This window comes from Prionailurus viverrinus, chromosome B3 (assembly GCF_022837055.1).
Source record: "Prionailurus viverrinus isolate Anna chromosome B3, UM_Priviv_1.0, whole genome shotgun sequence".
NCBI lineage: Eukaryota > Metazoa > Chordata > Mammalia > Carnivora > Felidae > Prionailurus > Prionailurus viverrinus.
Window position 1 is genome coordinate 142,266,056 of NC_062566.1, and position 27,011 is coordinate 142,293,066.

At 66.1% G+C, this 27,011-nt stretch overlaps 1 protein-coding gene across 5 annotated transcripts in view; it reads right to left on the reverse strand.

Moving 5' to 3' along the window:
* Positions 1-5,900: 5,900 nt before the first annotated feature.
* The window catches only part of BRF1 (BRF1 RNA polymerase III transcription initiation factor subunit), a 60,626-nt gene continuing 39,515 nt past the window's right edge, over positions 5,901-27,011 (reverse strand). The window contains exons 1-14 of one of the 5 annotated variants that reach the window (XM_047861906.1): positions 25,262-25,921; positions 23,945-24,094; positions 22,914-23,007; positions 21,239-21,365; positions 20,739-20,778; positions 20,555-20,647; positions 17,045-17,314; positions 15,726-15,787; positions 15,273-15,354; positions 15,138-15,193; positions 14,040-14,296; positions 11,179-11,230; positions 10,655-10,826; positions 5,901-10,187 (exon numbers count right to left, since the gene is read on the reverse strand). In XM_047861906.1, the coding sequence (XP_047717862.1) occupies positions 10,150-10,187; positions 10,655-10,826; positions 11,179-11,230; positions 14,040-14,296; positions 15,138-15,193; positions 15,273-15,354; positions 15,726-15,787; positions 17,045-17,314; positions 20,555-20,647; positions 20,739-20,778; positions 21,239-21,365; positions 22,914-23,007; positions 23,945-24,026 (1,425 nt within the window). In that variant the 5' untranslated portion in view covers positions 24,027-24,094; positions 25,262-25,921 and the 3' untranslated portion in view covers positions 5,901-10,149. Of the gene's footprint in view, positions 10,188-10,654; positions 10,827-11,178; positions 11,231-14,039; positions 14,297-15,137; positions 15,194-15,272; positions 15,404-15,725; positions 15,788-17,044; positions 17,315-20,554; positions 20,648-20,738; positions 20,779-21,238; positions 21,366-22,913; positions 23,079-23,944; positions 24,095-24,318; positions 25,922-27,011 lie in introns of those variants that run through there. The other 4 variants (XM_047861905.1, XM_047861907.1, XR_007152838.1 and 1 more) reach the window with 4 other exon arrangements.

Genomic DNA, 27,011 nt, shown 5'->3' on the forward strand with positions numbered 1-27,011 from the left:
GGAGAAGGGCAGGATGGGGGCTGGTCAAGGAAGGTCCACGCCACGTGGGGGGGACAGCGGCAGAGGCTGTGACCATCTGTGCCTTGACTCGCTTGGGCGGGAATGGTGGGCTCTGGTGCTGGGCCAGGTCCCATCTCCCACCCAACCCTAGATCCCACTCCCAGCTGTGGGTGAGCATGTGATCAAGGTCCAGCCAATCAGAGTGCTACACGGGGCTGCCCCCCCCCCCTCCGCGCCCACCGGGCCCTCGTGAGGGACCCCAAGAAGACAGCCGGTCCTCTGTGAGCAGAACTGCCCAGCAGAGCCCAGGGGAGGGCGGAATGGGAGGCCTGGCCCCAGGTGGGGCAGCACCTGGGCCACTGTTTCCCTCACTACCCCTCCCCCCACCCCAGGTCACAGTCCTGAATGTCAGCCTGGAGTCCTGAGTGGACTCTCTCTCCTCCTGTAGAGGCAGTGGGAGTTGGATTTCCATCCCCTGGAACCCGAGTCCTGTCTGCTGCTGTTCTGAGCCCCTAGGAGCCGGTCATCCCCAGTCAGGGATGGGGGAAGAGGGCAGGCCTGGGAGGGGCACCCCTCTGCCTGAGGATATCCCTCCGGCTTCCTCTGCCCCTCCCCCGTCTCTACAGGATCTGATCTCATGAGCCCAGCCCCCACCATCACCTCCCCAGGAGGGGACCTTCTGGCCCGTCCACCCACCCTATAGACGGGCAGACTGAGGCTCCGAGGACGGGACCGAGCTGAGCCCTGGCCAAGCCCCGGCATCTGTTCGCAGTCCCCCCGCCCCAGGCCCAGGACGCCCCCCGGGGCAGGTGGCCGTCGCCTCTGACCCCTGGCTGGGGCGGCCTCAGCGTCTGGTCCTCGGCTCGGAGCGTTTCCTGCCCCCCCGCCCGAGCCCGGCCCCGCAGGAAGTGGCCGCCTCCCGAACAAAGGGGCCGGCGGACAATGGCCATTGAATTGGGCCGGGGCGCTCGCGCACTGACGGGCCGCCAGCTGCCCCCGCTGATAAGGCCCCGCGCCGCGGCGCGCGGCGCGGGGACTGACGCCCGGCCCGCCCCTCACGCCGGGCCCGCCCCGCACGCCCGGCCCGATCCGAACACCCCGCCGCCCGACGTCCGCGCGCTCGCCCGGCTCCGGGACGCGCCGCGGGAGCGCGGGGCTGACGGCGGCCCCTCCCCTCCGGCTGCGGACCAATGGGCGGCCGGCCCGCCCCTGCCGGCCGCGCGGGGCCAATCGGAGAGCTCAGCGCGGGAGCGGCCCCGCCCCCGCGCGGCCCCGCCCCCGGGCCTTGGTGGTGCGGGACCGCGGGCTCCCCGGGCCGCCTGGCCCTCGCGCCGGCGAAAGGAGACGCGCTCTGCAGGGGGCGTGGTCTTTGGGACTTACCCCAAAAGGCGTCAGAAGTCCTGGCGCTGGGGCGCGTCGGCGCCTCGCTGTGCTTCCGTGGCCGTGTTTGGGTGGGACGCCTGGCCGTGATGGTGGCTGTGGCTTTGGCGGAGGTGGCCGTTGGCTCCCATCCTTGGCAGGGAGAGCGCGAGCGTGGTGACTCTGCCAAGGCCCCCGAGGTTGGGTCGGTGGGGTGACCGTGGTGATGGTGGTGCTGGGATGTGGCCCTGAGGAAGCAGGACCAGCGTAGGTGGCGTGGGGCGAGGTCGCTCTTGCTCATGGTGACATCCCTACCTGTGGGCTGGCGGGTCGTCACCACAGGCGTGGCAGAGGCGCTGCTGTCACTGGGAGTGGCTCCATGGGGTCGCCCACGCAACTTGGGTGCCTCAGCGCCCCTGCCAGCTGACCTCCTGCCCCTCCTGCCTCCCAGGAGCACCCCATCTCCTGGGTCACCATGACCCCTCTGTGGCTGGACAGGTGGACACACACCTGACCTTCAGGTGACAGAGTGGCCCTCAGGTAAACGTGCGCCCGCTTGGCCTGCCTGCCCCTGTCCTGGCCCTGGCCGTGTCCTTGCCCTGGCCACCCCTTCCCCTCTGCCCCTTGATCCGACACCTCCAAGCTGCCGCTGGCCTTCCTGCCCACGGCTGCCGGAGGCTGCCTGTGCCCACCACAACGTCCCCGATCACATCCTCTGAAGGCAGAGCCAGGCAGTCATAGGTCACAATTTGTGTTGTTTTGTGGGCCCTCCAGCCAGGCCATGGACACCTGAGCCTGCATCAACAGATGCCCGCCAGGACCCGCCCGCCCGCCCCCCAAGCGCCACACCCTGCTCCTGGGGCTGCAGGAAGTGGGAGGCCTGGAGGCTTTTGACTCTGGCCCTTTATCAGCTTCCTGCGGCCAGCCCAGCCTGGGCCCCCGCGGCGCCGGGACGACGGGTCAGCAGTGACTCACTGGGAGCCTGGCCTGGGGACACCCTGCCCCCCCTCATACGCACACCACTCCCCCACCTATACCCTTCTGCTCTCACCCAAGCCTGCACCTGGCTGGCAAGGCCACTCGGAACCCCATTCCCAGGAGCCCTGGCCTGCTCCAGCCCTGCCCTTCCGCCACACTCCACCCACCATCTTTCCCGTGGTTTAGGGTCCGGCTCTGCCCTCGGGAAAGACTTGCAGGTCCCTCCCAACCCCAACCCCAGCCACCAGGGCTGTCTGCCCTCCTTGCGATCCCAAGTGCCCAAAGCCAGTCGGTCGGTGAGCAGCCAGGGTGCAGGGTCCACCAGGGTCAAGCACACACCTCCTCTGCCCACCTCTTTGGACACACACTTGCTCCCCACCCACGGACTCGAGACTCCCCTCCCCGCTCCTCTGCAAGAAACACGATGCCCCATCCTGACCTCCCCCACCCCCAGAGGCTTTGACCTAATGTTCCCCTCCTCTCCACTGCCCTCTGTCACCAGGTTGGTGGCCCACCTGCCTCTTCTGTGCCCCACTGTGGCCTGACCAGCGTCTTCTCCTTTGAGTCCTGGTGTGGACCCTCTCTCCTCCAGGAAGTCTTCCCGACTAACCCCTACACCCCTCCCTCACTTCAGGGCCTCCCAAGGGAGGGATGTCACCACTGCATGGAGCTTAGAGGTCTCCACGAAGTCTGGACCCTCCGCGGGAACCCGGAGGCCGCTGTCTACCGCAGAACCCGCCCCTTACCTAGGGGTCCTGGGGATGCTGTGCGGGTGAGACAGGAAGTGAAGCTGAAGGCTGAGAGGAGAGGGCCCAGCAGGCGGTCTTAGTCTGATCTAGAGGTCTAGTCTGATCTGCCTGCATCAGACCACCTGGTGCAGGTGTCAGTGGCAGAGGAGCCACACACCTGGGGGGACTCCTTCCCAGAGAAGTGCCCCCTCCCCCAGGAGCAGGGCTCCTCACGGCACTGACCTACCCACGTGCACAGGCACACACGAGACACCACCCCCCCCCCACAAGAGGGCTCTCTCTTCCTGCACCCCGCAGCATCCGGAGGCTCCCTGACCCACGGGAGCCCGCCGGGCCGTCCTGCAGCGCCGCCTGCTGGCTGGGGCCCGGCAGCCCCCAGGCACTCACAGAGCCTGCACAGGAGTCGAGGGGGTGCCCCGGGGGCCGTTGAACCTCGTGTGCCAGTGCCTTCCTCTGGGCCACGTGACCACCACGCCTCTCCCCAGCGTTCCCATTCCCAGCCTGGGGTCCGCGACGGTTTGGAAAATCTGTGGACAGCAGCCCTGCCCCGGGCCAGGCTGGGGTTGCCCCCGGGGGGCCTGGAATGCCATCCCCGGGCCGACGGGCTCCAGACTTCCACCCCTTTTCTGCGGCCTCCCCGTCATCCCACACTCTTCTCCCAGCCACCTTGCACCTTGTACAGACCCGCTGTCCAGGCCCACGGGGCCCATCTGCTCAGACCCTGCCTGGGCTTCCCGTGCCCCCAGCGGCCCACCTCTCTGTGCTCCAGCTGGCCGCACACCTGCTCTGCGCGTCTCCCACCCCCTGCCTGCTGGATTTCCCCACAGCGCGGAGGCCGTGCCCTCCCCGCCATGTCCCCACGGACAATGTCAGAGCAAACCTTTGCCGTGAGGCTTTGCCGACGCTGGCGGAGTGATACATCTGTGAGCCGACGGCTGAGAAATACACATTCTCCAGAGTCCTGCGTGTGTGGTCGGAGGAAACGCTCCAGGGGCTCGTGTGGGGAGGCCTCAGGGAGATGTGAGGGCGACGGGCACGGAGACGTGAGCGAACATCCCCGCTTCCCCATCACAGACATGACGAACACGAGGTGTGTGTGTGCACCTGAGTGTGTGACGCACACGCGCCCACCTGGGGCCCAGGTGGGGCTGTGCAGGCACAGGTGCTGATCCTGGCTCCCCCGCCGCGCCCACCACCCTCTGCCGGGACTCGCGATCACCCGCAGTCGGGCCCTGCTGGGACCCTGCAGGTCCTGCCGACGTCTGGCCCTGGCGGCCCCGTGGCCTCCTGCCTGAGGGGCACGTGCCCCGCTGCCCGCTCAGCGCCACGTCGCCGCCGAGGGCAGGCGCGGGGGCCACAGTGGCCGTCCCCCTGCGATACGCCAGGCGCTCATCTTCTCAGGCCCCGCCAAGTGGGTGCGTGGCCGACAACGTCCTTGTTCGCTGTGACCTCCCAAAGGAGGGGAACGAGGACTCGGCCTGGCTGGTGCAAAGGCCCCTGGCGACCAAGGGCAGCCCCCTCGTCGTCTGGCAGGGAGGCGCTGCCTTCCATCCAGTTAGGGCCTCCCGGGTGCTCGCTGACGGGATCTCTGTGGCCTCAGCGGTTTGTTCCCTGTGATGGAAGGTGACCTACCCCTCCTGACCCTGCTGATCAGCCCCTCCCTGCCCACCTGCGAGACAGCCTGGGCTGCAGGGCGCCTCCACCACAGCCCCCCGGGGTTGCTCCGGCAGCGTTCCCCACCCATCACCGCCCCTCCCTGGTGGTGCTCTAGCCCTCAGGCACAGCTGTCCCCTTTCCTGGCCAGGGCCAGCCGCGGTGGCCGTGAGAAGGTGCTGGGGACTATCGGTGGTTGATCAGGGTCAAGGTCAGGTCCCACCAATCTGGGGCCCCCTGCCTTCATAGGTCCCAGCCAGGCCCATTGTATGGGGACAATGGCTTCCTGAGCCAGGTTCCTCCGCCGGCCGGAAAGCCATAAAGACTCTCCACTTTGCCACCGCCCACGTCCCTTTGAAGGGCCTGAGACTTTGGAGCCGGTCCCTTGGCCACTACCCTTTGCCAGCCTGGCTGGGGCCCAGGCCTCCCCAGGGACGAGCCAACCCTCTAGGCACGTAGGCACAGAGAGGCCCTGACCGGTCAGGGACGCTGCTGGCCACACACCAGCATGGCCCCCACACGAAGCCTGGCATCCCCAAGGGGCCAGGACGCATGCACAGAGTGGCCGAGAGTCCTGCTCAAGTGGTGGCTTAGCGCCCGGGTGTGGGCAAGCACTCGGTGCTGGTGCTGGGACTCGGGGGGGGGGGTGGTGGCACAAGAAGGGCCATCAGTCCTCTTGCAGGGCAGGGGACAGGCAGAGGGTCGTGCCCCCTGCCGGGCAAGTCCTCCCCCAGCCCAGCTGGTCCTAGGTCACCCCCTGCCCCTAGGAGTGCGGCTGCAGGACGGGGGTATCGTAATTGGGACCAGCCCCCCAGGGGAAGGGGCTCTCTAGGGTCGCAGGCAGCTGGGGGTGTAGTGTCCGCAGGGTTGCAGGCCGAGAGCTCAGACGGTCTGCTGGGCCAGGGGCTGGGAGGGCCTGGGGCGCCGAGGAGTGTCCAGGAGGCCCAGCAGCCTGCTCCTGCGGGGCCTCCTCTCCGTGCCCGTCTCTGCCACCTTGCTGGCGAGGGGGCCCTCAGATCCGGGAAGGGGACAGGCCCGGCGTGTGGAAGATGGCGACTCCGCATGCGCATGGCGGGTGGGGGGGCCCGGCCGGGCGGGCCCCGCAACGATGCGTTAGAGGCCTTGACACGCTGTGGACAAAGACCATAGGCACTCTACCGCTTCAAGTCTCCTAGTCTTTATTATTCGGGGAATGTAGCATTTCCGGGCTGCAGGGGGAGCGGGGGCCTCAGCTGAACCTGCCTGTGAAGCCAGGCAAGGCTGGGCCTGGGCGCCCGAGGGGGCGAGCGGCCAGGGGGCAGGGCAGGGCTGAGGACAGTGACGCGGTCAGCCCGAAGGACCTCATCTCCCTGGTGGGGAGTGTGTGTGTGGCCTGCAGTTCAAGTCCCTGAGTTTGCCCCACTGGAACATGTGCGGCCTGGCGGGGGCAGGGGCAGCCAGCCCAGACCCAGGCCAGTGACAAGAGCGCCTCCCCCCCACCCCCAGCCTCTCACCTGTCAGCCCCTCCCCAGGAAGCAGCCCTGGACCCTGCCTGGAAGGCACCACGGAGGACACCCCCCACTCGGTGCTGCAGCCGCCCAGAGGTGGACAGAGGGGTGGGAGGGCAGGATGCTGGAGGGCGGAGGCGGCGGAGGTTGCTGCCATCCAGGCCCGGTCCAGGGAGGGCGGGACGGAGGGCGACGGCACCCAGCAGGACACTCTGGGGGCTGCCCAGCCCCTCCTCCAGAGACCCACACTGCCCTCGGGCCATCGGCACTTCTGCCCACTTAGGGGCCTGACCAGTCCAGAACCACTTGGGGCTGCAGGAGGCACCTGGCGGGAGCAGCGGGGAGGCGGGGTGTGTGAGCCTAGGGCACACGAGGCCTGAGGACACGCAGGCTGGTGTGAGCCCCAAATCACTGGTGACAGTGGCCAGCAGGGCAGGTGTGGGAGGGTGGGGCTGAGCACAGCCTTTTGGAGGAAACGCACCGATGTCATGCTCTGGGGACAGCCCTTGAGAGACAGACGCAGAGGGCTCTCCCATCAGGCCAACCTCCCTCCTTGCCTGCCTCTCTCTGCCCTCGGGGCTCTCGCTGTCTGCCCAGGATGCCTGGGAATGATCTAGCTGGCAATCCCGAGAGGCCGCCCTGCCGGAGAGCCCCGGGTGGGGAAAGGAGTCACAGACCTGTCCCCCCATGCCTGGGAGGGGCTGTGGCCCGCCCACCTCCCTGTGGCCATCTAGAAGGTACCCTGTAGTTCTGGCTCCCGCTCAGGGACGGACTGGCGCCAGGTCGCACAGCACAGGGTGTGGTGGGGCACAAGCAGGTGCCACACACACCCAGGTCTCGGCCGTCCCCCACCCTCCCCGGAGACCGGGGAGGTGCCCCGTGGGAAGCACCAGCGAGAGCAGCAGGCCCACGGCCGTCTGACCTCAGCCAGCACCGGGCCCGCCTGCCCGCCCTGGCCTGGCCCCCCGACAGACCTGCGTGTGCACGTGCACACCTGCGTGGGGCCGGGCCTGTACCCGTGCATATGCTCGCGCGCGGTGCCCCGTCCGGGCCGGCGCTGGCTCTCACCCATCCGGCCGCGCTGCACGTGCTGCCCAGGGGGAGCTGGGCTCAGGGGGCCGGGAGCCAACGGGCACAGCGCTCCCACCTGGAGCCTGCCAGACACGCCTGCTTGCTGCCTCCTGCCCCCCACGAGGACCCCGGCCCCACCGGCAGGCCGCCCAGCTCTGCAGGGTCAGAGGACAAGCGCGCACCGCCAGGCTGCCCAGAACCCGTTTGTGTGCCCACGGGTGCACACGTGCTCACGGGGGCCTGCCTGCCCCCTAGGGACCCCCAGCACCGCAGGGAGCCAGCGGGGAGCCCTGCGTTCTTCTCGGGATGCCTGCTGTCACTGGCCAGGCCCCAGGGGCAGGCATCCGAGAGCGGGTATGGCCAGGCCCCAGCACCCGGGAAGGGGGTGGCTGTCAGGATGGGTCCCAGGGAGGCCACCTCCACGCTGGGTGACCTGGGAAGTGACGTAGGCTCCCGTGCCCCTCTGGTCTCGGCTAAGATTAGGGCAGAACCGGCAGCTACCTGTCTGTAGTGCAGGGGGCAGGGGTGGGACCTGCACGCAGTTGGGGGAGGCACCCCAGGCAGGCCCACTGCCACACACCCCCTTGGGGCTTGATCCCAGCCTGGGTCTGACCGCCCACTGGCTCTCAGCACCTCAGTGACCCTGACCCTCAGACGGAGTGAGGTCCCTGCCCCTCCCTGGCCGGGGCACCTAGGCCTCCCAAGCTTTCTGGGTGCAGATTCCTGCGGCCCAGCCCGCAGGGACCCAGGTTGGGGGGGCGGGCGAGGTGATGCTGGTGCCCTGTCCCATTAGCTGCAGCCCGCACCTGCCAGGGACAGCCCCCCACGGCCCCCTGAAGAGAGCCACACCCGGCGACCAGACGTAGGTCATCCTCAGGGTTGGACGAGGGGCGCCCAGGTATGGGGCGGAGGGGCACACGGGCCTGTGTGTCCCCTGCAAGCCCACGCCGGTGGCAGTGGCGACCTGGACACAGAGCACAGGGCTGCTGGCTGCCAGCCCCAGGTCACGGCACCTCGGTCACGGCCCGGGCCTCACTGTTCTCCTCACCACATCCTCTCCAAGGACCCCAGCCCTCTGCACACCCCCACAGAAACCCCATCCCCACTGGGACAGAGAACTCTTCCTCTGTGGGAACCTCCTCTGTCCAGCCCCTCGGGGATGTGTCCTGCCAGAGCCCCGTCCTGAAGCCTGCCTTGCTCGCCCTGCTGGGGAGGCAGCCCCGTCTGCCAGAGGGTGGTTCTGTCACCTCCGTGGCCACGGCCACACCTCCACCTGGAAGTCCCCAGAGCCAGTCATCCATGGCCAGGCTCGGCCCACCTTCTGCTCCCCGAGTGGCTCGGAGAACCCCCCCACCCCGCCGGCCCTGCCAGGAAGCCAGAGCCTGGGGCTGCTCTAAGAGCCGCTGCAGCCAAGCTCTCCCTGCCCTGTGGCCCCACGAGAGACCGGGGCCAGGAGCAGACTCTGGGACTTCCTACGGGGCTGGGCACAAGGAGATTGCTAATGAACCCGAACCACGTCCCCATAGTGCATCTGACAGCAGGGTCAGGCGTGAGTCCAGCCTGCACACTGTATGCTCCTCCCACCCCCACTGGCCGTGGCCTCACTCCTCCAAGGCAGGCCACAGCCCCAGGTGGGAAGGCACAGACCAGAGCCTCAGCCAGTTTCTGCTTAAGCAACGGATCTTTCTGTTTCACTAAACTCACTCTCCTCTCCGGCTTTTAAGGAGCCCCGGGTCCAGGCTGGCTGCAGGGTACAGACACGTGCAGTCAAGACCTCAAAGTTCCCTACCTACAGACTGCTGCGTTCAGGAGGGGTCTGGCCCAGCCCTGGAGACGGAGGGCTGGCCCCCGGGAAGGCAGTGTGGCCCCACTCTGCCACTGTGGGGGGGGGGGGGGGCAGGGTGGCCAGGTCTGGGGCCTCGAGCAGCAAAAACATCTGCCCCGCCTCCGTGGCCATGTCCAGAGCAGCAACGCCCAAGCGGAGACCCTGAAAGTGGTCGCTGGGCCTTCCAACGATGAGGCCTGGTCCTTAGGGGTGGTCAAGGGCAGCAGGAACCATCCAGGGCAGAGTGGCCAGGCTTGAAGACCCTCTGCCTGTCATTCCTCTGTGGCCACTGAGCCAGATCCCAGGTCAAGCAAGGAGCACCTACGGCTCTGGCTCCAGTTCCAGCTCTGGCTCTGGCTCTTGGTTCCAGTTCTGGCTCCTGGTTCCAGCTTGGGCTCCGGCTCCCAGCTCCGGCTCCCAGTTCCCGGTTCCCGGTTCCAGTTCCGGCTCTGGCTCCCGGTTCCGGTTCCGGCTCCTGGCTCCAGCGCCAGCTCCCGGTTCCAGTTCCGGCTCCCGGTTCCAGCTCCTGGGTCTGGCTCCATGCAGCAGGGCCAGCCCAACACCCTGGGCAGCCACCAGAGGCTGTGCGGGCACTGCCCAGGGCAGCTGTGCACCCAGGGGTCATGGAGCCAACGGTCCTGTCGTGGGCCAGAGTCCGAGGTCTGGCTGAAGACACAGCCACAGGCACAGAGTGGCCCTGGCCCCGCAGGGGTGGGGCTGGTGCAGTGCTTCTCAGCCCCGGGGAGGGGTGGGGGCCAAGGCACCCGGCTCCACAAGGAGCCCTCCACTCGCTCCGAAAAGCGGGCCTTCTCGCGCCTCAGTTTCCTTCCACGGGACAAGACACATCGGACCAGACGCACAGGCAGCGGTCCAGTCCCCTGCTGGGCAGAAACGCTCCCGACGACGCTCCCGACGTGGTCCTGGCAGCAAGTGCCACGGAGGTGTTGAGCGCCTGCGGTGAGGGCTACGGGGCAGGCGGGCCCACCGAGGCCCCCACTGCCAGACGCCACGGCTGCAGGGCCACGGCTCAGTACCCGTCGTCCTCCTCGCCGTCACAACCATAATCTGTGGAACGCAGAAGGGAACCGTGGCCACCCGGGTGCCTGGCAGAGCGCCGTGGGAGTGGGGTGGTGGGTGGGAGCCCTGCTCCCGCCGGCCAGGCGGCCCTCCTGCAACCCGGAGCCTGCGGCCTTCACATCGGGGAGGGCCCGGTCGGTGACCTGCAGTACTTGTTCTCAGAACGGACGGAGCCGAGCTGTGAACGCCCCAGGCCCAACCTCCTTCTGGACAGAAAGACTGCGTTTGAAGCTGACAGGCCTGGATGCCTGGGCGGCTCAGTCAGTCGAGCGCCCAACTTCAGCTCAGGTCACGACCTCACGGTTCACGGGTTCGAGCCCTGCATCAGGCTCTGCGTCACGGAGCCTGCTTGGGACTCTCTCCCCCTCTCTCTGCCCCTCCCCCGCTGGCTCTCTCTCCCCCTCCCTCTCTCTGAAGCACCCCTGCCCCGCCCAGTGCCAGTGTTGCCCCCTCACCGCCACTGCCCATCATCTGCAGGGCGCTGACACAGGGCTCCCCGTCGTCCTCGTCAGGGTCGTCCTCATCGGGGTCGTCCTCGGGGTGGTACGACACGGGCCCGCTCTCCACCAGCACCGCCGTGGGCCTGGCGGGCTCGGCTCCCAGGGTGGACGGGCTCAGGGGCAAGGGCTGCAGGTGAGGGCACAGGCTCTAGAGGCCGCCTGCCCCGGGGGGGGGGGGGGGTCCCTGTGCTCCCAGAGTGGTCAGCGAGGACACCCAGAGCCCCTGACCTCCCAAGTGGCCCCCCGCCCCACCCTTCAGCCCACACCCACATCAGTGCCCAGAAAGCCTCGCCCTGAGGGCCCGCTGTCTGATGACACAGCCTGGCAGTGCGACCCCAGAGTGGCAGGCCTGCTCCTGGGACACTTGCCCTGCCACCTGCAGGCTTCCGGCCTCCCCGGGCCTGGGCCGGCCCGACTTCTCAGCCGCTCACAGCTCGGTATCCGAGGCCCCTGCCCCCGGCTGCGGCCGCATCACGTACCTCTCCTGCGGCCGCCTTCTTGGCCGGCTGCGCAGACGCCATTGGCCTCAACCTAGAAGAGAGCGCATCGCAGGGCGTCAGCCCGGGCCAGAGCCACCGGTCGGGACACAGGGGGCCCCGCTGAGATGCGTGGCCAGCCGCTCCTCCGCAAGCACGGCGTGCTCCCGGTGCCCAGCCCCTCCTGCTTCGGCTCCCCCGGCCCCCGGCGGCCCTGACCGCCTCCCAGGGGCCCGCTCTGTGGTCACTCTTCCCAGTGGACCCTGTGGGCCTCAAGCTGTGACCTGCCCTGGTTCCCTCTGCCCTCCGGCCCCTCCTTCTGCCTTTTCTCTCAGTGAGCAGGTCCCCCCCTCCCCCCGTGCCTATGCCGCTAGGGGCTTCTCCTACGCGAACGCGCGCGGCTCCCGCCAGTCGTTTGAACAGGTCGTGCGTCCACATGATACAGACCCGTGAGGGGGACGGCATCTGTCTCCGAGTCCCCACCCCCAAAGGCCAGGCACTGGCACCGTACCACGCGGGGGCACAGCCGCTGTGCTGGGAATCGGGGCGGGAGCAGGGCCCCTGGCAGAAGCCGGAAAGCAGGGTTCTTCGGCGAAAGCTTCTTTACGACGTTGGCAGCAAATGCCAATTTTAGCTAAAACGCCACGCAAGCCAACAGGAGACAGCCCTGGGCTGTGACTCACGTCCATCGACATCTGATGAACGCAGACCTGACGTCGGGCTGCCCTCGGGCTCTGCCAGCCTAGGTTCTGGACCGGCGTGTGGGGGCTGCGGGCAGCAGCCAACCACAGCCCTGCTCCTCCCGTGGCTGGATGCCTGGAGGAGTGGGGGCCTAGCCCCCTCCCCCGAGACCCTCCAAACACAAAAGCCGGGACACCGGCCACACTGTCACTTGCAAGGAAGGGAGGAAGGAGAAGAACACCAAGACCCCCCGGACAACCCCGACCTGTCCGGGGCGACAGTGAGACCCCCCGACCTGTCCGGGGTGACAGTGAGACCCCCCGACCTGTCCGGGGTGACAGTGAGACCCCAACTGAGAGGAGGCAGGCTCCCCTCCCACGGCCTGGCCATGGAAGCCATCCACGCTCAGGGACCCTGCCCCAGGGCCGGCGGGGGGAAGCATCCAGACGGGCCTCAGATGACCGAGCGCACCGCACCACTGTGATGTGCCAACGAGCCCTGGGACACTGGGAGTGGACACCAGGGCAGCTCTGACAGGTGGACAGGCCCTCGGGGCGCTCGTGGGAGGTTTCTGCTTGGCACGGCCTCAGGCCGGCGGCCTCTGGGCAGGAGACCGGCAAACGTGTGGCCGTGCCGGCTGAGACCATGGGCCTGGTGCAGGGAGGGCGGTTCCCACAGAGGTGGACTCCCGGTCCCCACTGGGAAGCTGGCCTGTCCACCCACCTGGCTGGGGAAGAGTCACGGCAGTCAAGGGCGTGTGGGACGGCCAGCGGGGAGGCGGGGGTATGGGCCAAGCAGCCCGGAGGAGGGTCTGCAAGCCCCTGGGAAGGAAGCATGCTCCTCCCCTCGGCCCATAACCCCAGCCCGCTCACCCTCTCACAGCCCGGGTCACAGACACACTGGCGCCGAGAGGGCACGGCTGACCCAGGAGACGGGGGCTCGCCCGCACGCTGTCCACTGGCGGCCAGAGACAAAGCAGCCCCTGTGCGCCGTGGACAGGGCGCCATGGGCTGTGGTGGGGGTGACGCACCTACTCAGCCCGGGGCAGCCTGGGCAGCCCGGCAGGAAGGCCCCGTGCGGGAGGGCGCCAGGTTCCTGAGGGCTCAGGGCGCCACTCTGGGGGTCCAGCGAGTAGGCAGGGGACAGGCTGGGGACACCTCCCCAGGCCCCAGACCATGACCAGAAAGGATCACGGGGGTGGTGGTCTGTGGCAGGCCGCGCTGGGCGCTCAGGAACCAGGGAGCAGAATAACCAACTTCTAGAGAAAGTGTCACGGGCGCCTGGGCAGCTCAGTCAGTCAAGCGTCTGATTCTTGATTTCGGCTCAGGTCATGATCTCACCGTTCGTGGGTTTGAGCCCCATGTCGGGCTCTGTGCTGACAGCACAGAACCTGCTTGGGATTCTGTCTCTCTCTCGCCCTTCCTCTGCCCCTCTCACATGCTCTCTCTCTCAAAATAAATAAAAATAAACTTAAAAAAAATTAGAAAAAAAGCGTCACAAGGGGCGCCAGGCCGGCTCAGTCGGCGGAGCACGCGACTCTTGGTCTCAGAGTGGTGAGTTCAAGCTCCACGCTGGGTATGGAGTTTAAACAAAGCTTAAAAAAAAAAGGGTCACAGAAACCACGAAAGATATTTAGTCCCACGTGAGACAAAAAAACACACCAAAAACATTTTTACTTCTCGGTTGAGTTAGGGTTAAAAACCGCTAGCGACAGAGGTCTGGGGAGGTGAGGGCGGGGGAGTGGGGCCACCCCGCCCCCGCAGGCCCTCCAGGGCGCCTCTGCGCGGGGCGCATGACGCCCTGCGTGACCCCCTGGGCCCAGGGCGCTGGCCTGCTCTGCCGCTCCCAGCTCCTCCCCTGACCCGCTCACCCCCCACAGCATGTGCTCTCTGCCAGCCCCCCTTCTCGGCAGAGAGGCGTGCAACCAGGGCACGGGGTGCAGAGAGCCCCTCCTGGAGGACAGGCCGGCTCACCCGCTCCGTGAGCGGAACACACCCTGAGGCCACAGCCCCTTTCCAGGGCCGGAGCCCCTCGTCAGCGCCCGGCCCTTCGCACAAACGGGAGCGCGCAGGGCAGCGGGCGCAGCGCCAGGCGGACGTTCGTCCCCAGCACTTGGGGGCCGAATGCCAGCCCAGGTCTCCCGCCCTGCTCAGAACCAACACCCGGCCCACCGGGCCCAGTACCTCTTCCCCACGCTGGTCCCGGGGTCGGCCCTGTGCCTCCTGGCGGGCGTTTTCCTCCGAGACAGCTTCCGGGTGGCGGTCCGCCCCTCGGGCTGTGCGTCCTCCTCCTGCAGACCGCCCCCGCCCTTGCTGTTGAGGTCCCGGAGCACGCTGTAGTTGATCTTGCTGGAGATTTTCTTCTGCTCCAGCATCTTCTCGATGGCCTCCCCGGCCGTGCTGGCCTGGATCGGCTCCCGGCGTTTGCAGGACTTCTTGGGCTCAACGGAAACGGGGACGTCACCACCCCACGGGGACCTCAGCGCCCGTAAGCCTGCTAGGTGCCGCGTGGGATGTGGGGGCACGGCCGGCTGGACAGTGGCAGGTGTATGTGTGTGGGGGGGCTCGGCAACCAGGGTCTCCTGGGGACCCCCGCCCGGGGGAGCCGAGGTGTGCAGGGCCGGGGCCTCCCTGAGGGCGGCTCCCACCTCCTCTTGGAATGGGGGAAGCCGGCTGCACCCTGCTGTGCCCTGGCGGCTCACCATCACCACCAGCCGGGGGCAGGTCTCGGGGCATGGGGCCAACTCGACCGCCCACGAGCCCACCACGCAGATACCCGAAGGGCACACAGGGTGCTCCCTGACCTCAGGAGGCGTCACCCAGCGGGGACGGACCTCGTCCTGGGTGCCGCACCACGCACAAGGGCCTAACTGTGCCTCCTGCCAGCTCCTCCCTGCCATGCTGCTGGGGGCCCCAAACCCTGACCCCCAAGCTCCAGGGCCACCCCTGGCCTCCTTCACCCCCTGCCCCAGAAAGGTGCTCCCCATCCGGCCACACGAGCAACAGGCCACATCACTGTGACCACCAACAGGAAGGGAAGCGTGACTGCAGGTTCCCTCGGGTCCCAGAGCTGGGACAGGGTGTCCACGGAGGTCACAAGGCCCCAATTCAGCCTGCCTAGGATCTTCCCCCAAGCCGAACGGCACATCTGTCCGAGGGGAGGCCGGCACGGTCAGGGCCCAGCGGCCAGGGACACAGCTCTGTGCCGCCCCCGGGAGCCCTGGCATGATTTGGGGTGGGGGGGGAGCAAGGCCGGCCCCCACGCGCACCGGGTGCCCCTACCTTGTGCTCCTTGTAGATGCCAAGCTCCTTCTCCTTTGCTATTCTTGCTTCTTTCTCTGAAAAGTCCCCAAATGGCAGGATCAGCAGGGGCCCCGTGGCCCAGGCTCCCGGGCGGGTGGCTGGGCGGGCGCTTACCCCTCTGCTCCCGCAGGTACTCTGCGTTCTCCCGCATCCACAGCTCGGCCTTCACGCGGGCTTCCGCCTCGTTCAGGATGTACTGGGCAGAACACGGCACCACACTCAGGTCTCGGCCACCAACACCCTTCCTGCTTGTATACACTGGTCAGGGGTGGACCTCTGACCCACGAGGCTGTAGGCTCACTGGGGGGAGCCGGTCGGGGACCCTGTCGCCCTCCACCCCTTCCAAGGCCAACAGCAGGGGCACAGGAGCCAGGCCAGAGTGCGGGGGCACAGGTCCCTGAGAAGGAACTGAGCTGAGGACACGGTGCCCCCCACCCCCGGGAACTGATGAAGGTCCCGGGGGCCGTGTGGTGGCCCGGTGTGGGGATGCCCCACCCGCGGGAGGGCAGGGTGGCGTGGTCAGCACAGACCACTTGCCGCACGGGCGGAGGCTGCACGCACACTCACCCTGTCGATCTCCAGGTCGTCGATGCCACTGAGGTCCAGCTCGCCGTCCCCACACGCGTCCGCTACGGGGAAGCACGACACCGGTGTCATTTGGGGTCAATAACTGGTGACCAAGTGCACACTCCCCCGGGCCGTCTCAGGACTCGGGGGCTCTGGCCGAGGGCGGACGGCGGCCCCTCGGGGGACAGTGCGTGGCTCTCACGCCAGCGCTTGTGCAGGAAGGACGCTAGACCAGAGCCACAGCCGAGGCGGTGCCCCGCCAGTCCCTGCGGCTCCCGGACGACAGCAGCGTCTCTGGAGCAGGAGAGGGGCCGCGGAGAGTCCCCAGTGACACGCTCGGGACGTCCCCAGGCCCCGCTGGCCACTCCCCTCCTGCCTCAGCTGGGTCAACAGCACAGTCTGCACGGCCCAGAAAACGGGGCAGCCGCTGCTCTCTGCAGCCCCCGTCGCCAGATGGTCCTCTGCCGGCTCCTCCCGATTCCACCCACAGCCCGTGGGCCACACTGTCGCTCTGCGGCCGGGGCCCCGCGTGGACTCCCCCTGGCGCTCAGACACATCGCTCGCACGCCTCCCTGATCTGCCTCAATGCCGGCTCCCTCGGCCCCTGCAAGAATGGTCTCCTCCTGCCTCAGGGCCTTCGCACAGGCCCTTGCGGTACAACCTGCACACCGGGCTCGGGCTGTGTCGCTGTCCCTCTCTCCCTAGACGTCACCACCATCAGGGCAGGCACGTGCCCGCCCATCGCCACACCTGGCTACAGGGTATGTGATGAACGTCTGGGTGGCACAGCCTCACAGGGGCTCCTGGTCCAGCCCTCGGTGCCCGGAGACGAGGCAGGGCCTGCACCCTGCAGTCTGGGGACACCTGAGGGAGGAAGACGCGGCAGAACCGGGACAGCCTGCGCCCCAGGCCTCTCCCAGCGGGGTGAGGGCAACGCTCCTGCCGGGCCACCAACACCGCCAGCGCCGAAGCCCAACCGGCGGGGACCGGGCCCTCAGTCAGATGAGAAGGGACGGGCGGGGGACCCAGGCCCTGTCCCCGTGGAGGAGCTCGGGCAGGAGGACCCCCGGCCAGCAGAGGGCTCTGGCCAGGACTAAGCCAGCGGGCCACTGGGGAAGGGTTCTGAGGGTGGTGACAAACCCGTGCCGGGATCACCGACGGCTCACACACGGCAGGCGCGGCGCCCACCCTTCCGTAAGGCTGCACCCCACCTCCCCCAGCTGGGGACGGGCGATCTGGACCTGCTATCTGCCGGCCATGGTCCCGCCCACCTGCCCAGAGGAGCCCCCCTCCTCACCCCAAGGCCCCCAGGCACTCACTGGGGTCCTGGCTCTGGGAGGAGATGCACTCTCGGATGGAGTCTGAGATGCCCAGGCTGGCCGCGGTGGGCAGGGGGCCAAGCAGGGACTCCAGGGCAGGGGGCCTGGCGCCCCCCTCGGGATCTCCGGCCCCCTCGGAACTGCTGGACAAGCCGCTACCAAGGATCTCCTGGTAAAAGTCCTTGTTCAGGTGGCTGGCAGCGGCTTCCAACTCCTCGTCCTCGGCATCGTCTTCCCCAAATACACTGGACGTGGTGTCCTCCACGGAGCCTAGGGACCCAATCGCACACACCGCCTGTGAACCGCGTGGAAAGGCAGAGGGCCCCACCGCTGTGCAGAGAAGCATCGCCATCCAGCCAGCAGTTACTTCGTTAACATCAGTGAGCAACCGACGAAAGAGGGGCTCAAAGACGCGCCTCGTCACAGAGGGAGCCCGACTTCCACGCACTTAAGCACGGCCCTCGGCCTATGCCTCACGCTTTGTGCAAAAATTCACTCAAATTTAACACCTAAAAATTTTTTTTAACGGGGGAAAACACCTGTGGCTTTAGGTCAGGCAAAACTTCCTAGTCACATCTAGGAAGCGACTCGGGAAGCAACCCACAAAACATCAGTCGCTTCGATCGCAGCCAGCTGGAGAGCGTGGCCCTCCCGTGAGCAACTGGTGTCCGGGACACGCGGGCGACACTCGAGAGTCCGGAAGAAGAAAACACACGGCCCGTCAGCACCGGCTGCGGCTTCTGCGGGCGCCATCACCCTCCCGCCAGGCCGAGAGTGGCGTCGGGAAGCGGCTCCCACGCCCGGCGGGGCACACACGCGGCGGCCCCTCCGAGACAGGGGCACGTGCCCCGCACCGGCCGGCAAGTCCGCTCCTCGGCGCTCGCCCGGCAGAGAGGAGGTAAACATCCACGCGGTCACCTGCGCAGACGTTCACGGCGCTGTGTGCGCGACAACCCAAACCCAGAAAACACCCCACGTGTGCGTCAGCCCCGGCTAGACTAACGACCCGGGCGTACGTTGGGCCCGCCACGCACCACAGACGGGGCCGCTGTGCACCCGACCCGTGCGCTCCCACACGGCAGAGCGGCCAGACACGCGTCAGGACGGGCCTCGTGATCCCACGGAGGAAAAAAGCCAGGAAGTACAACCGACCTCTGAGGGCTGCCTGGGATGCGCGGGCTGACACAGGCCCAGGGCGTCGGTGGGGGGCGGGGGGGGGGCCTTGTCCATCTCACCAAAACACCGCCTTCTAAGTTTGCGGTTTGTCGTGTGTCAGTGACACCTCAGTAAAACCACTGACAAGTCACCAACGACGTGCGTGGTTCCTTACAGAGTTTAAAGTTTACGTGAGACCTCACTCTGGGGCGCCTGGGTGGCTCAGTCGGTTAAGCGTCCGACTTCGACGCAGGTCACGATCTCGTGGTCCGTGAGTTCAAGCCCCACGTCAGGTTCTCCGCTCTCTGCGCGAAGCCCACTTCAGACCCTCTGTCTCTCTCTCTGCTCCTCCCTGCTGGTTCTCTCTCTCAAAATTAAACGTTAAAAGAAAAAAAAGAAGACCTTGCTCCGGTTTGGAACGCGTCACGCTTAAAGCTCGTGTGAGCACCGACTGACACGAGAACGTCGCGTCCCAACCGACGCAGCCCTGGGGGGACGAAACCACTGATGCCCTGGAGCAGGAAACGCGTGCGGGGTGATGATCCCTCCGGACGAACAGCTCTGCCCTGATGCCTGCCCGGAGGACCCGGCCCCTGCCACCCGCACGGCCCTCCCGTGGGGGCGGGGGGAGGGGACGAGGGGGCCCCCGGCGCAGAGAAGGGACAAGTAACAAGTCACGGTGACGGGCAGAAACCAGCCGCACCTGCTACGGGAGAAAAAGCTTCAGGCCAGGCAACGAGGCAGCGTCCGATTCTCTGCCGCAAGAAGACGACGCACGAAAGCGCCGAGGAAGGGGAGCGGAGCAGCACACGCGGACGGGACGGGGCGTGCACGCAGCCCCGAGGACGGCCCTCCGGACACACCGGCCTGTCAGAATACGGCGGCCGCAGGCGTCGCACCGGGGACGGCCGACACCGGCCGCCTCTGTCCTTGAGGGGTCACCGGGCAGAGCGAGCGAGGAGCAGAAAGTGTGATGACCCAGCCCGACCCAAGCCCACGGGCATCTCCAGCCACAGTCCCGGGCTGGGCCACGAGCACACAGGAGCACTGAGGACGGGCCAAACACGGAGACGACCACGGAAACCAGACTGAATTCCTCACGGAAACCTCGGCCTCCGAGAGCAGCGCCAGCCAGAGGCGTGAGCCCCGTGGAGAGCGGGCGTCAGGACGGCGTCTGCCGCTCGGACGGGCTCACGGGCCCTGCACGCGAGCCGCCCCAAGCGGTGACCCTGAAGGTCAGGACACGGGCGAAGCTGGAAGAGCAGGCGTTCCTGGCTCAGCGACGGGAAGGCGGCAGGATGAACAGACCAACGGGCCTCGTGGGGAACCGCGAACCGACTAAAACACCAGAAAACAACGCTACGCGAGGAGAGGAGAGCGCAAATCCCACAGAAATAACGAAATCAAACGTGTCCTGAGACAGCTCTGCCCGTCTCTGTGGACGGTGCCAGGGACCCAGATGGGGAGGCCCGACGACAGGGTGCCATCCCGGCAGTGGGTCACGCTCACGGAGCCCAGACCCGGTGAAAGCCAGGCCTGAGCATTTCCTTCACGGGGCAAGGTGGCATCTCGACCCAGAGCCGCCCCGTGTCCTGCAGGAGCCTGTGCCCGCTGCCACCCCCACGACTCACGAGGAAAACCTGGGGACCAAGAGCACGGCACCGGGAGCGGTAACGGGATTCCCGACACGAGGGAGCCCAGGGCAGCACCTGGAGACCGCGGTCTCCCACGCACGGCAGCGGTGAAGACGGGGCAGGACACCGCTTACAGTGGCGACGGACGGTGGGTCACCGGACCAGCGGGCGGCTGAGGAAAACCCAAGGGCGGGAAGACGCTGGTCCTGGGGAGGCGGCGTGGGGCAGGCCAGAGGTGCTAGGAGGAAGTGACCCCAGGGAAGAGGGGCGGGCGGTGAGAGCGAGCACCTGGCCCTGGCAAACCAGGGACCTCCAGACAGGGTCCCCAGAGCACCCGGAAGGAAGGCGACACGGGGGCGTCCGGGGGACAAAGGAAGACCAAGTGTACCCGAGAATGTTCACATGAGCCACGACACAGAGGAAGCCCCAGGGAGGCTGAGGAGGGCACAGGGCGGGCGACAGCAGGGAGGGGTCCGGAGGGAGGCAGCAGGACAGTCTGGAAGGAAGATCTGGGTGGCAGGGCTGGAACCTGGGTGGGGGGCAGGCGGGCAGGGGTCCCGGGAGCATCTGGACACTGTGCCCAGCACGTCAGGGCCAGGAGGCGGCTGGTGGCCGGGGCTGGGAGCGGGGCCCTGTGAGGCGGGATCCCTCGGCCACGGAAGGGGTGGCGGCAGGGCGGGGGCCGGCCCCTCGAGGCCGCAGGGGCCCCGGCGGGACTCACCGTCTCTGGTCAGGTTGGCGAGGGCCCCCTTTGCCTTGGGCCGGCTGCTCTCCAGCTCGTTCTCAATCGCGTCCTGGTAGGTGGATATCTCACCTGCAACAGGAAATTAGAAGCGAACCGTGAATACAAAGCCCCCTGTTCTAAGGGACACGAGGCATCTGTAGCGGTAAGATTGGCTGCTCACCTTCAACTTCCTCCAGTTTTTTGGACAGAACTTGTTCAAGCTGAAACAAAGCACCCAGAACCTTCAGTGGAGACAGGCAGGCGTGAAAGAGGTACGCGGCGTGCACACCCTGCCTCTCCGCGCAGCCCACCGGGCCTTGCCCAGACCCTCCTCCCGGGCGTCATCCGGGGGCCCCGCAGGCTGCACACGGAGCAGGGGCCCTGGACCCCAGCCCTCCAGGTAAACGTTAACGACCAGGCCCCAGAGCAAGGCAGCGCCTGCCCAAGGCACTGTACGCGAAACACCCTGGGAAGGCATGGGGACCACGGCCTGGGGAGAGCTGGCCCTTGTGCCCCACCCACTGCTCACCCACCCATCTGTCCGCCTCTCCCTGCGAGCTGTGTGGACACAGACCCAGTCTAGCCTTTGTAACTAAGCTTCTCGTCCCAAAGTAGGAACGTGACACGAGAGCTAGGAAGTGCCTCGAGGGACTCGAGTGCCGGACGGACACGGGGACTCGCCTGCTTCAGGCGCAGCTTCCGCTGCCCAGCTGTGTACGAAGGGGGGTCACACTCCTCCTCCAGATCGATCTTCATGAACTCGTCCACGGTCAGCTGGCTGGTGGGCGTGTCTTCGAACTCCGTCAGCCTGGGACAAGAGAGTCACAGGGAGACAAGGGCCCTGGAGATGGCCATCGGGCACTGTGGCCCCACTTGCTGGTCACCAGGCCCTGCTCGCCGCCCCCACAGTGGGGCCCTGGGGAGGAAGGCAGGGTGGGCAGGGGTCACCTGCCCTTGTTGCTGGACAAGCGATAAGCTCCTCTTGTCGCTCCCACGAGGAGACTCAGAGGACGCCCAGAAGGAAGGAGGCCAAGCCAGCAGCCCTAGGTATGTGCTGACTCAAGCTCAATTCCCTACATCACACACCCGACAAGATGCGTTTGTTTTTTTTTTTTTAGTTTTTTATTATCTGAGAGAGAGAGAGATCAAGGGCCACCAAGGGGGAAGGAGAGAAAGAGAGAATCCCAAGCAGGCCCCACAGTCAGCCTGACAGGGGCTCGATCCCATGGCTGAAATCAAGATTCAGACCCTCAACTGACTGAACCACCCAGGTGCCCCCAACCTACAAAATGTTCAATAAAAAACTTGGGGGGGGGGGGACACCTGGGTGGCTCAGTTGGTTAAGCGTCTGACTTGGGCTCAGGTCATGATCTCGCAGTTTCAGAGTCTGTGTCTCCCTCTCTGCCCTGCCCCTACTTGTGTACGCACGAGTTCTCTCTCAAAAATAAACGCTAAACAAACAAATAAACAAACGTGTGTATGTTCCTGGATGAACGAGTAGTGCTCTCTACCTTCAGCGAACCCATTCCGAACAGATTAACTTTCCAAACTACGATTACGTTCACACCACTGTGGCTTCAAATTCTCTAGTGTTACCCACTGAAGAACAACGATTCTCCAAAGTGGAGGAGTGTGGTTTTAAAAATGCGTGGTCAGGGGCACCTGGGGGCTCTGTCGGTTGGGGGTCCAGCTCTTGATTTCGGCTCAGGTCATGATCCCAGGGTCACGGGATTGAGCCCCACATCGGGCTCTGTGCTGACGGTGCAAAGCCTACTTGAGATTCTCTCCCTCCCTCTCTCTCTCTGCCCCTTCTCTGCTCGTGATCTCTCCCTCTCGAAAATAAACATGAAAAAAAAATTTCTTTTTAACTTTTTTGAAGAGAATCAGAGGTTGAACAAACAAAACGCCTTACTCTCTGCCTTTGAAAACTGTCACAGAATACGACCTCCACTGAAAACGAGCCGTCGAATGTTCCAGATCCGTTGTGAGAACAGGCACAATTACAGGTCTGCTGGCAACTGGACTTCAGCCCACATGCACCTGATGCTGAGCTGTGCCACCCCACAAACACCACACCCCAAAGCAGGAGCTCGTGGGCACCCGGACACACGGCACAGTGGCCCTCGGCGTCAGCCAGGCATCCCCCCGGGCCCCCACAGTCCACGTCGACCTACCTTAGAGAGACCCTGCACGTGCAGCTGGCGTGGTGCCAGGACTGACCGAGACGCCCGGGAGGGAGGCGGGTGGCCCCCACCCCGAGGAGCCCCCCGGGAGCTGGCTCTGACCAACGGGCCTGGCTGGGCCCGACGGATGAAGCGTCTGTGCCCCAGGCCACAAACAAACTAGAGCCACCTACCTCTTCCGCAACGTGGACTCGCACACCTTGACCACGCTGATGACCTCTTTGACGGTTCTCCGGAAATCGTGCATCCTGGCTGCAACCAGAAGTGCTGGAGGGGGGCACGACGGGAGTCAGGAATCGGAACAGGTGCGCAGCAGCCCAGCACTCGGGGCCGATGACCTGCGGCGGGGAGAGCCCTGCCTGGGGGGCCTGCAGGCGCCGAGTCCCCAGCCTCACCATGGGGAACGCTTACACAGCATGTGACCGTCACAGCCCCTGAAAGCTGCACACGGCTTCGCGTGCCACCACGCGGTGATCTATCAACGTAGAAAGTGCTCATCACACACCCCGTCCTCCACACGGGGAGAATTAAACTCCACCCGAGAACCTCACGTCACCCCGCAAACCAGCGAGCTGACTCTCAAGTGACTCGAACAGGCACACCGGTTGGCAGCGGAGGTGAGGCTTCTGGGGACACGGCTCAGGGTCGGGGAGAAAAGGCGGTGGGCCCCACGAGGCGGCCGCAGCCAGGTTGGTTCTCGGACAGGCCCCGAGCGGGCAGTGCTCTTGGAAATCAGGCCCCGAAATGGGAAACGATCCTACTGGCAGCTGAGCGCGGGAACGCAGGCCCTTGGCGCCCTGGGCAGGTACGGAGCCGGTGGGTGCCAGGGTGGGGACCTGCCGGGGAGGGCTCCAGACCCAGGCCCGCGTCAGACCCCGAGACATGGAGGACAGGGTTGCGGGACTGTTTTCGGGCAGCTGCCACCTAGAGGGCAACCCAGACAGCTACCCTTTCGGGGGTCAAGGAGTCAGCCAGAGGGGCCCGGACACCTTCTGCGGTAACGACCGGGCTGCGGGGCCGGGGCAGGGCTGGCCGCGGCCTCCACGAGTCCTGCCCTGCCCCTGTGACTGAGAGTCAGCGCAGGGAGCAGCTGGCAGTCCTCGGCGGCCAGGTTCGCCGTGGAGACAGCCCGCCCACCACCCGCGCGCCCGGCCTGCGGAAGTCAGGACGGAGACCACCACCGCGGCCAGCAAGGCCGCCACACCTGCTCCACAGAGGCCCGAGGGGCGCCGGCCAGTGTGCATCCAGTCCCTCTTCATCCTCTGCAGGAGCCTCAGGGCCGTCATGGACACCTCGTGGTTCTTCTCCCCAAACTCCAGCAGGTGGGCAAAGCGTGGGATGTACAGGCACGGGTCTGCAGCAGACACGTGGGCCTCAGTGCTACTGCGTCCTGGGACAGGAGCAGGCCTCGCCCCGCCGGGCCTCGAGGAACGTGCATGCTCCAGACCCGGACAGCGCACGGGCACAACACGGCACGCCATCTCCCCGTCGGGGCGACCCTTCCCAGTCCTTCCGCCGCACAGGCTCCCCGAGCCCCCCCCCCCCCCCCCCCCCCGCCCCTCGGCCAGGGCCGCTCACCCACGTCCCTCCCGCAGCTGCTTCCTGGGGCCGGATGCTGGGCCCGTGCGGGCATCCCTCGTGCTTGTGCAGGTGCACACGCCACACCTTGCCGCTTTGTTTGGCAGGTCGTGGACTCCGACTGAGACATGGCACGTTCGTTAGCTGCTCATTTACCGCGTTTACTCTTGTGAGACACGCTGCTCTTCTGGCTACGGGCGTGGGCACCTCTCTTTAAATAACCCCACGGTCCTTAGTAAGGGAGGGCTCGGAGGGACCCGGACATACACGCGCACACACGCCCTGCCTCGCTCGTGCCCTGCTCTAAGCTCCGAGCTGGAAGACTCCCTTAGTGCCCTAGGCTTACGACACTTCCAGCCCCCCGGGGCGGTTGAGACCAAGTAACTTGACGAATTCAGTGGGCTACGGCACTGCTGTGAGTGCACGGATGGAGTGGCACAGGGTCCACGACAGAACACCACAAACAAAACCTCCTTTGGACAGGATCATCTGGGAAGACCTTGCTCAAGAGGGGCCGTTGCTGAGGCCTGAGGGGGCTACGGGCGAGCCAGAAAGCAGGCATGTGCGGTCAGAGGGTGGAGGAGGAGGAAGGGCAGACCGGCAAGGTCCTGGGACTGGTCAGCGGCACTAGCAGGTGACCCTGGCCGTCCACCAACCAAGCACCCTCCTTTGGGGCTCTGGCCCCATCACTCTCCCGGCCTCCCGGCATCTACAAGGGCCTCCCTGACTGAGCTCTGACCCCTGGAAGCCCCATGAGGGCCTACCCGCACCCCCCTTATAAGCACCCCCTCGCATCCTCCGCCAGTCCTGGCTCACATGAGGAAACACAGAGACTGGCAGCTGGCCCTGAGGCAGTCTGGGTCCCCAAGGACTCCAAGGGCCGGAGTGACACCTCCCACACTGACCACAGGGGGGTGCTGCTGAGCAGCGGCTACTCGCCTACCTTTCCAGAGGCCCGGGGAGGCCCGGGGCACTGAGCGGTCTCTGGAAAGGTGAGTCAGTGGTAGCAGCTCCCTGTGTTGGGCACATGGGGCTGGACGGCTGGTGGCACTCCGGTGGCAAAGCACAACCAAGAGGCGCTGCCTGCCACCTCAGCCCAGGCCCTCCCACCATCCTCTGGCACGTCTGTCTCCAATCTTTTGCAAGTAGTGAAGCTCAGCTTTCTAGATCAGAAATCAATCAGTGTCAAAGGTTTCACCTCTAGCTCTGATGTTCTAATTAAAACAGTTCCAAATCGTCACAATAACATCAATTCTTAAAATGTATCTTCCCTCAGGGCGCCTGGGTGGCTCAGTCGATTAAGCACCCCATTTGGGCTCAGGTCGTGCTCTCTCAGACTGTGGGTTGGAGCTCCCTGTGGGCTTTGTACCTGCAGCATGGAGCCTGCTTTGGATTCTCTGTCCCTCCCTGTCTCTGCCAGTCACTTGCTCACTCCCCTCCCCCCAGTGTGTGCACTTACTCTCACTCGCTCAAAAACAGGCTTAAAAATAAAATAAGATGGGGTGCCTGGCTGGCTCAGTCGGTTAAGCGGCCCACTTCAGCTCAGGTCATGATCTCGCGGTCCGTGAGTTCGAGCCCCGCGTCGGGCTCTGTGCTGACAGCTCAGAGCCTGGAGCCTGTTTCAGATTCTGTGTCTCCCTCTCTCTGACCCTCCCCTATTCATGCTCTGTCTCTCTCTGTCTCAAAAATAAATAAAACGTTAAAAAAAATCTAAAAGAAAAATAAAATAAAATAAGATGTCTCTTCTCTCCCAATAATACGTTTCTCAGCAACCAAATCACAAACCAAATCAAAACGGAGCCCATGGCCAAGCGTGCTGTAGCTCCCGACTGCCCAGGCACGTGGTGGGGGGTGGGGGGGAGGGTACCAGGACACCTCAACAAGTCCAGGAAAACAGACAATTTGCAGGAGAGGGTAGGTTGAACCCTCTCCCCCAGGGCCGGTGACAAAGGTTGTGCGGCGGCGCCGCCAGCCCGGCACGGGCAGTGAAACGGGCCGAGAGGCAGACTTTACGAAGGAAAGAAAAGCAGCTCACAGAAGACCACGCAGGATGGACGGGATTGGTGAGAAGCGCCAAGAGGAGACTCTAAACCCACAGCGATGTGAGATTCCGCCAGATCTCCCCAACCTGAGAATGGGGGGAAGGACGGAAAGAGGCGCCCCCCCCCCCCGCCAGGGACCCCGAGAGCGGCCTCCCAGGACGGAGAGTGCGAGCTGGCAGGCACGCACACGAACAAACCGCGGAGAGTAAGGCGCAGCCTCCTAGGTAAGCCGCCAGACCCCCGCGTTTGGTTAGCAAGCAGCCCGCACTGCAGGTGGGAGGGAAACAACGGTCCACACGGACGGGTGGACGCCAGCCCACAGGGGCGCGGCGCGGGGACGGGCCCCACGCGGGAGGGACAAGGCCTGGCGCCCCCCGCCCCCGCATCCCCGGGCCCGCCGCGGGCCTCGGTGGGGGGCGGGTACGGCAAGCCGCGCCGGAGGAGAGCGGACCCCGCATCTGGGAAGGACCGGCTAGCGAGCGTCAAGCACGCACAAACCCTCAACGCAACGCAGCCGAACTCCAGCACGCGGAAACCGGAAGACCCGGGCCCGCGCACAGACACCGGCCACCAAGCGCGGACCGTGCGCGCAGAGCCACGGCGCCCCGAGCGCTCCCGCCTGCGCCTGCGCCGCCGTCTCTGCCAGCCACA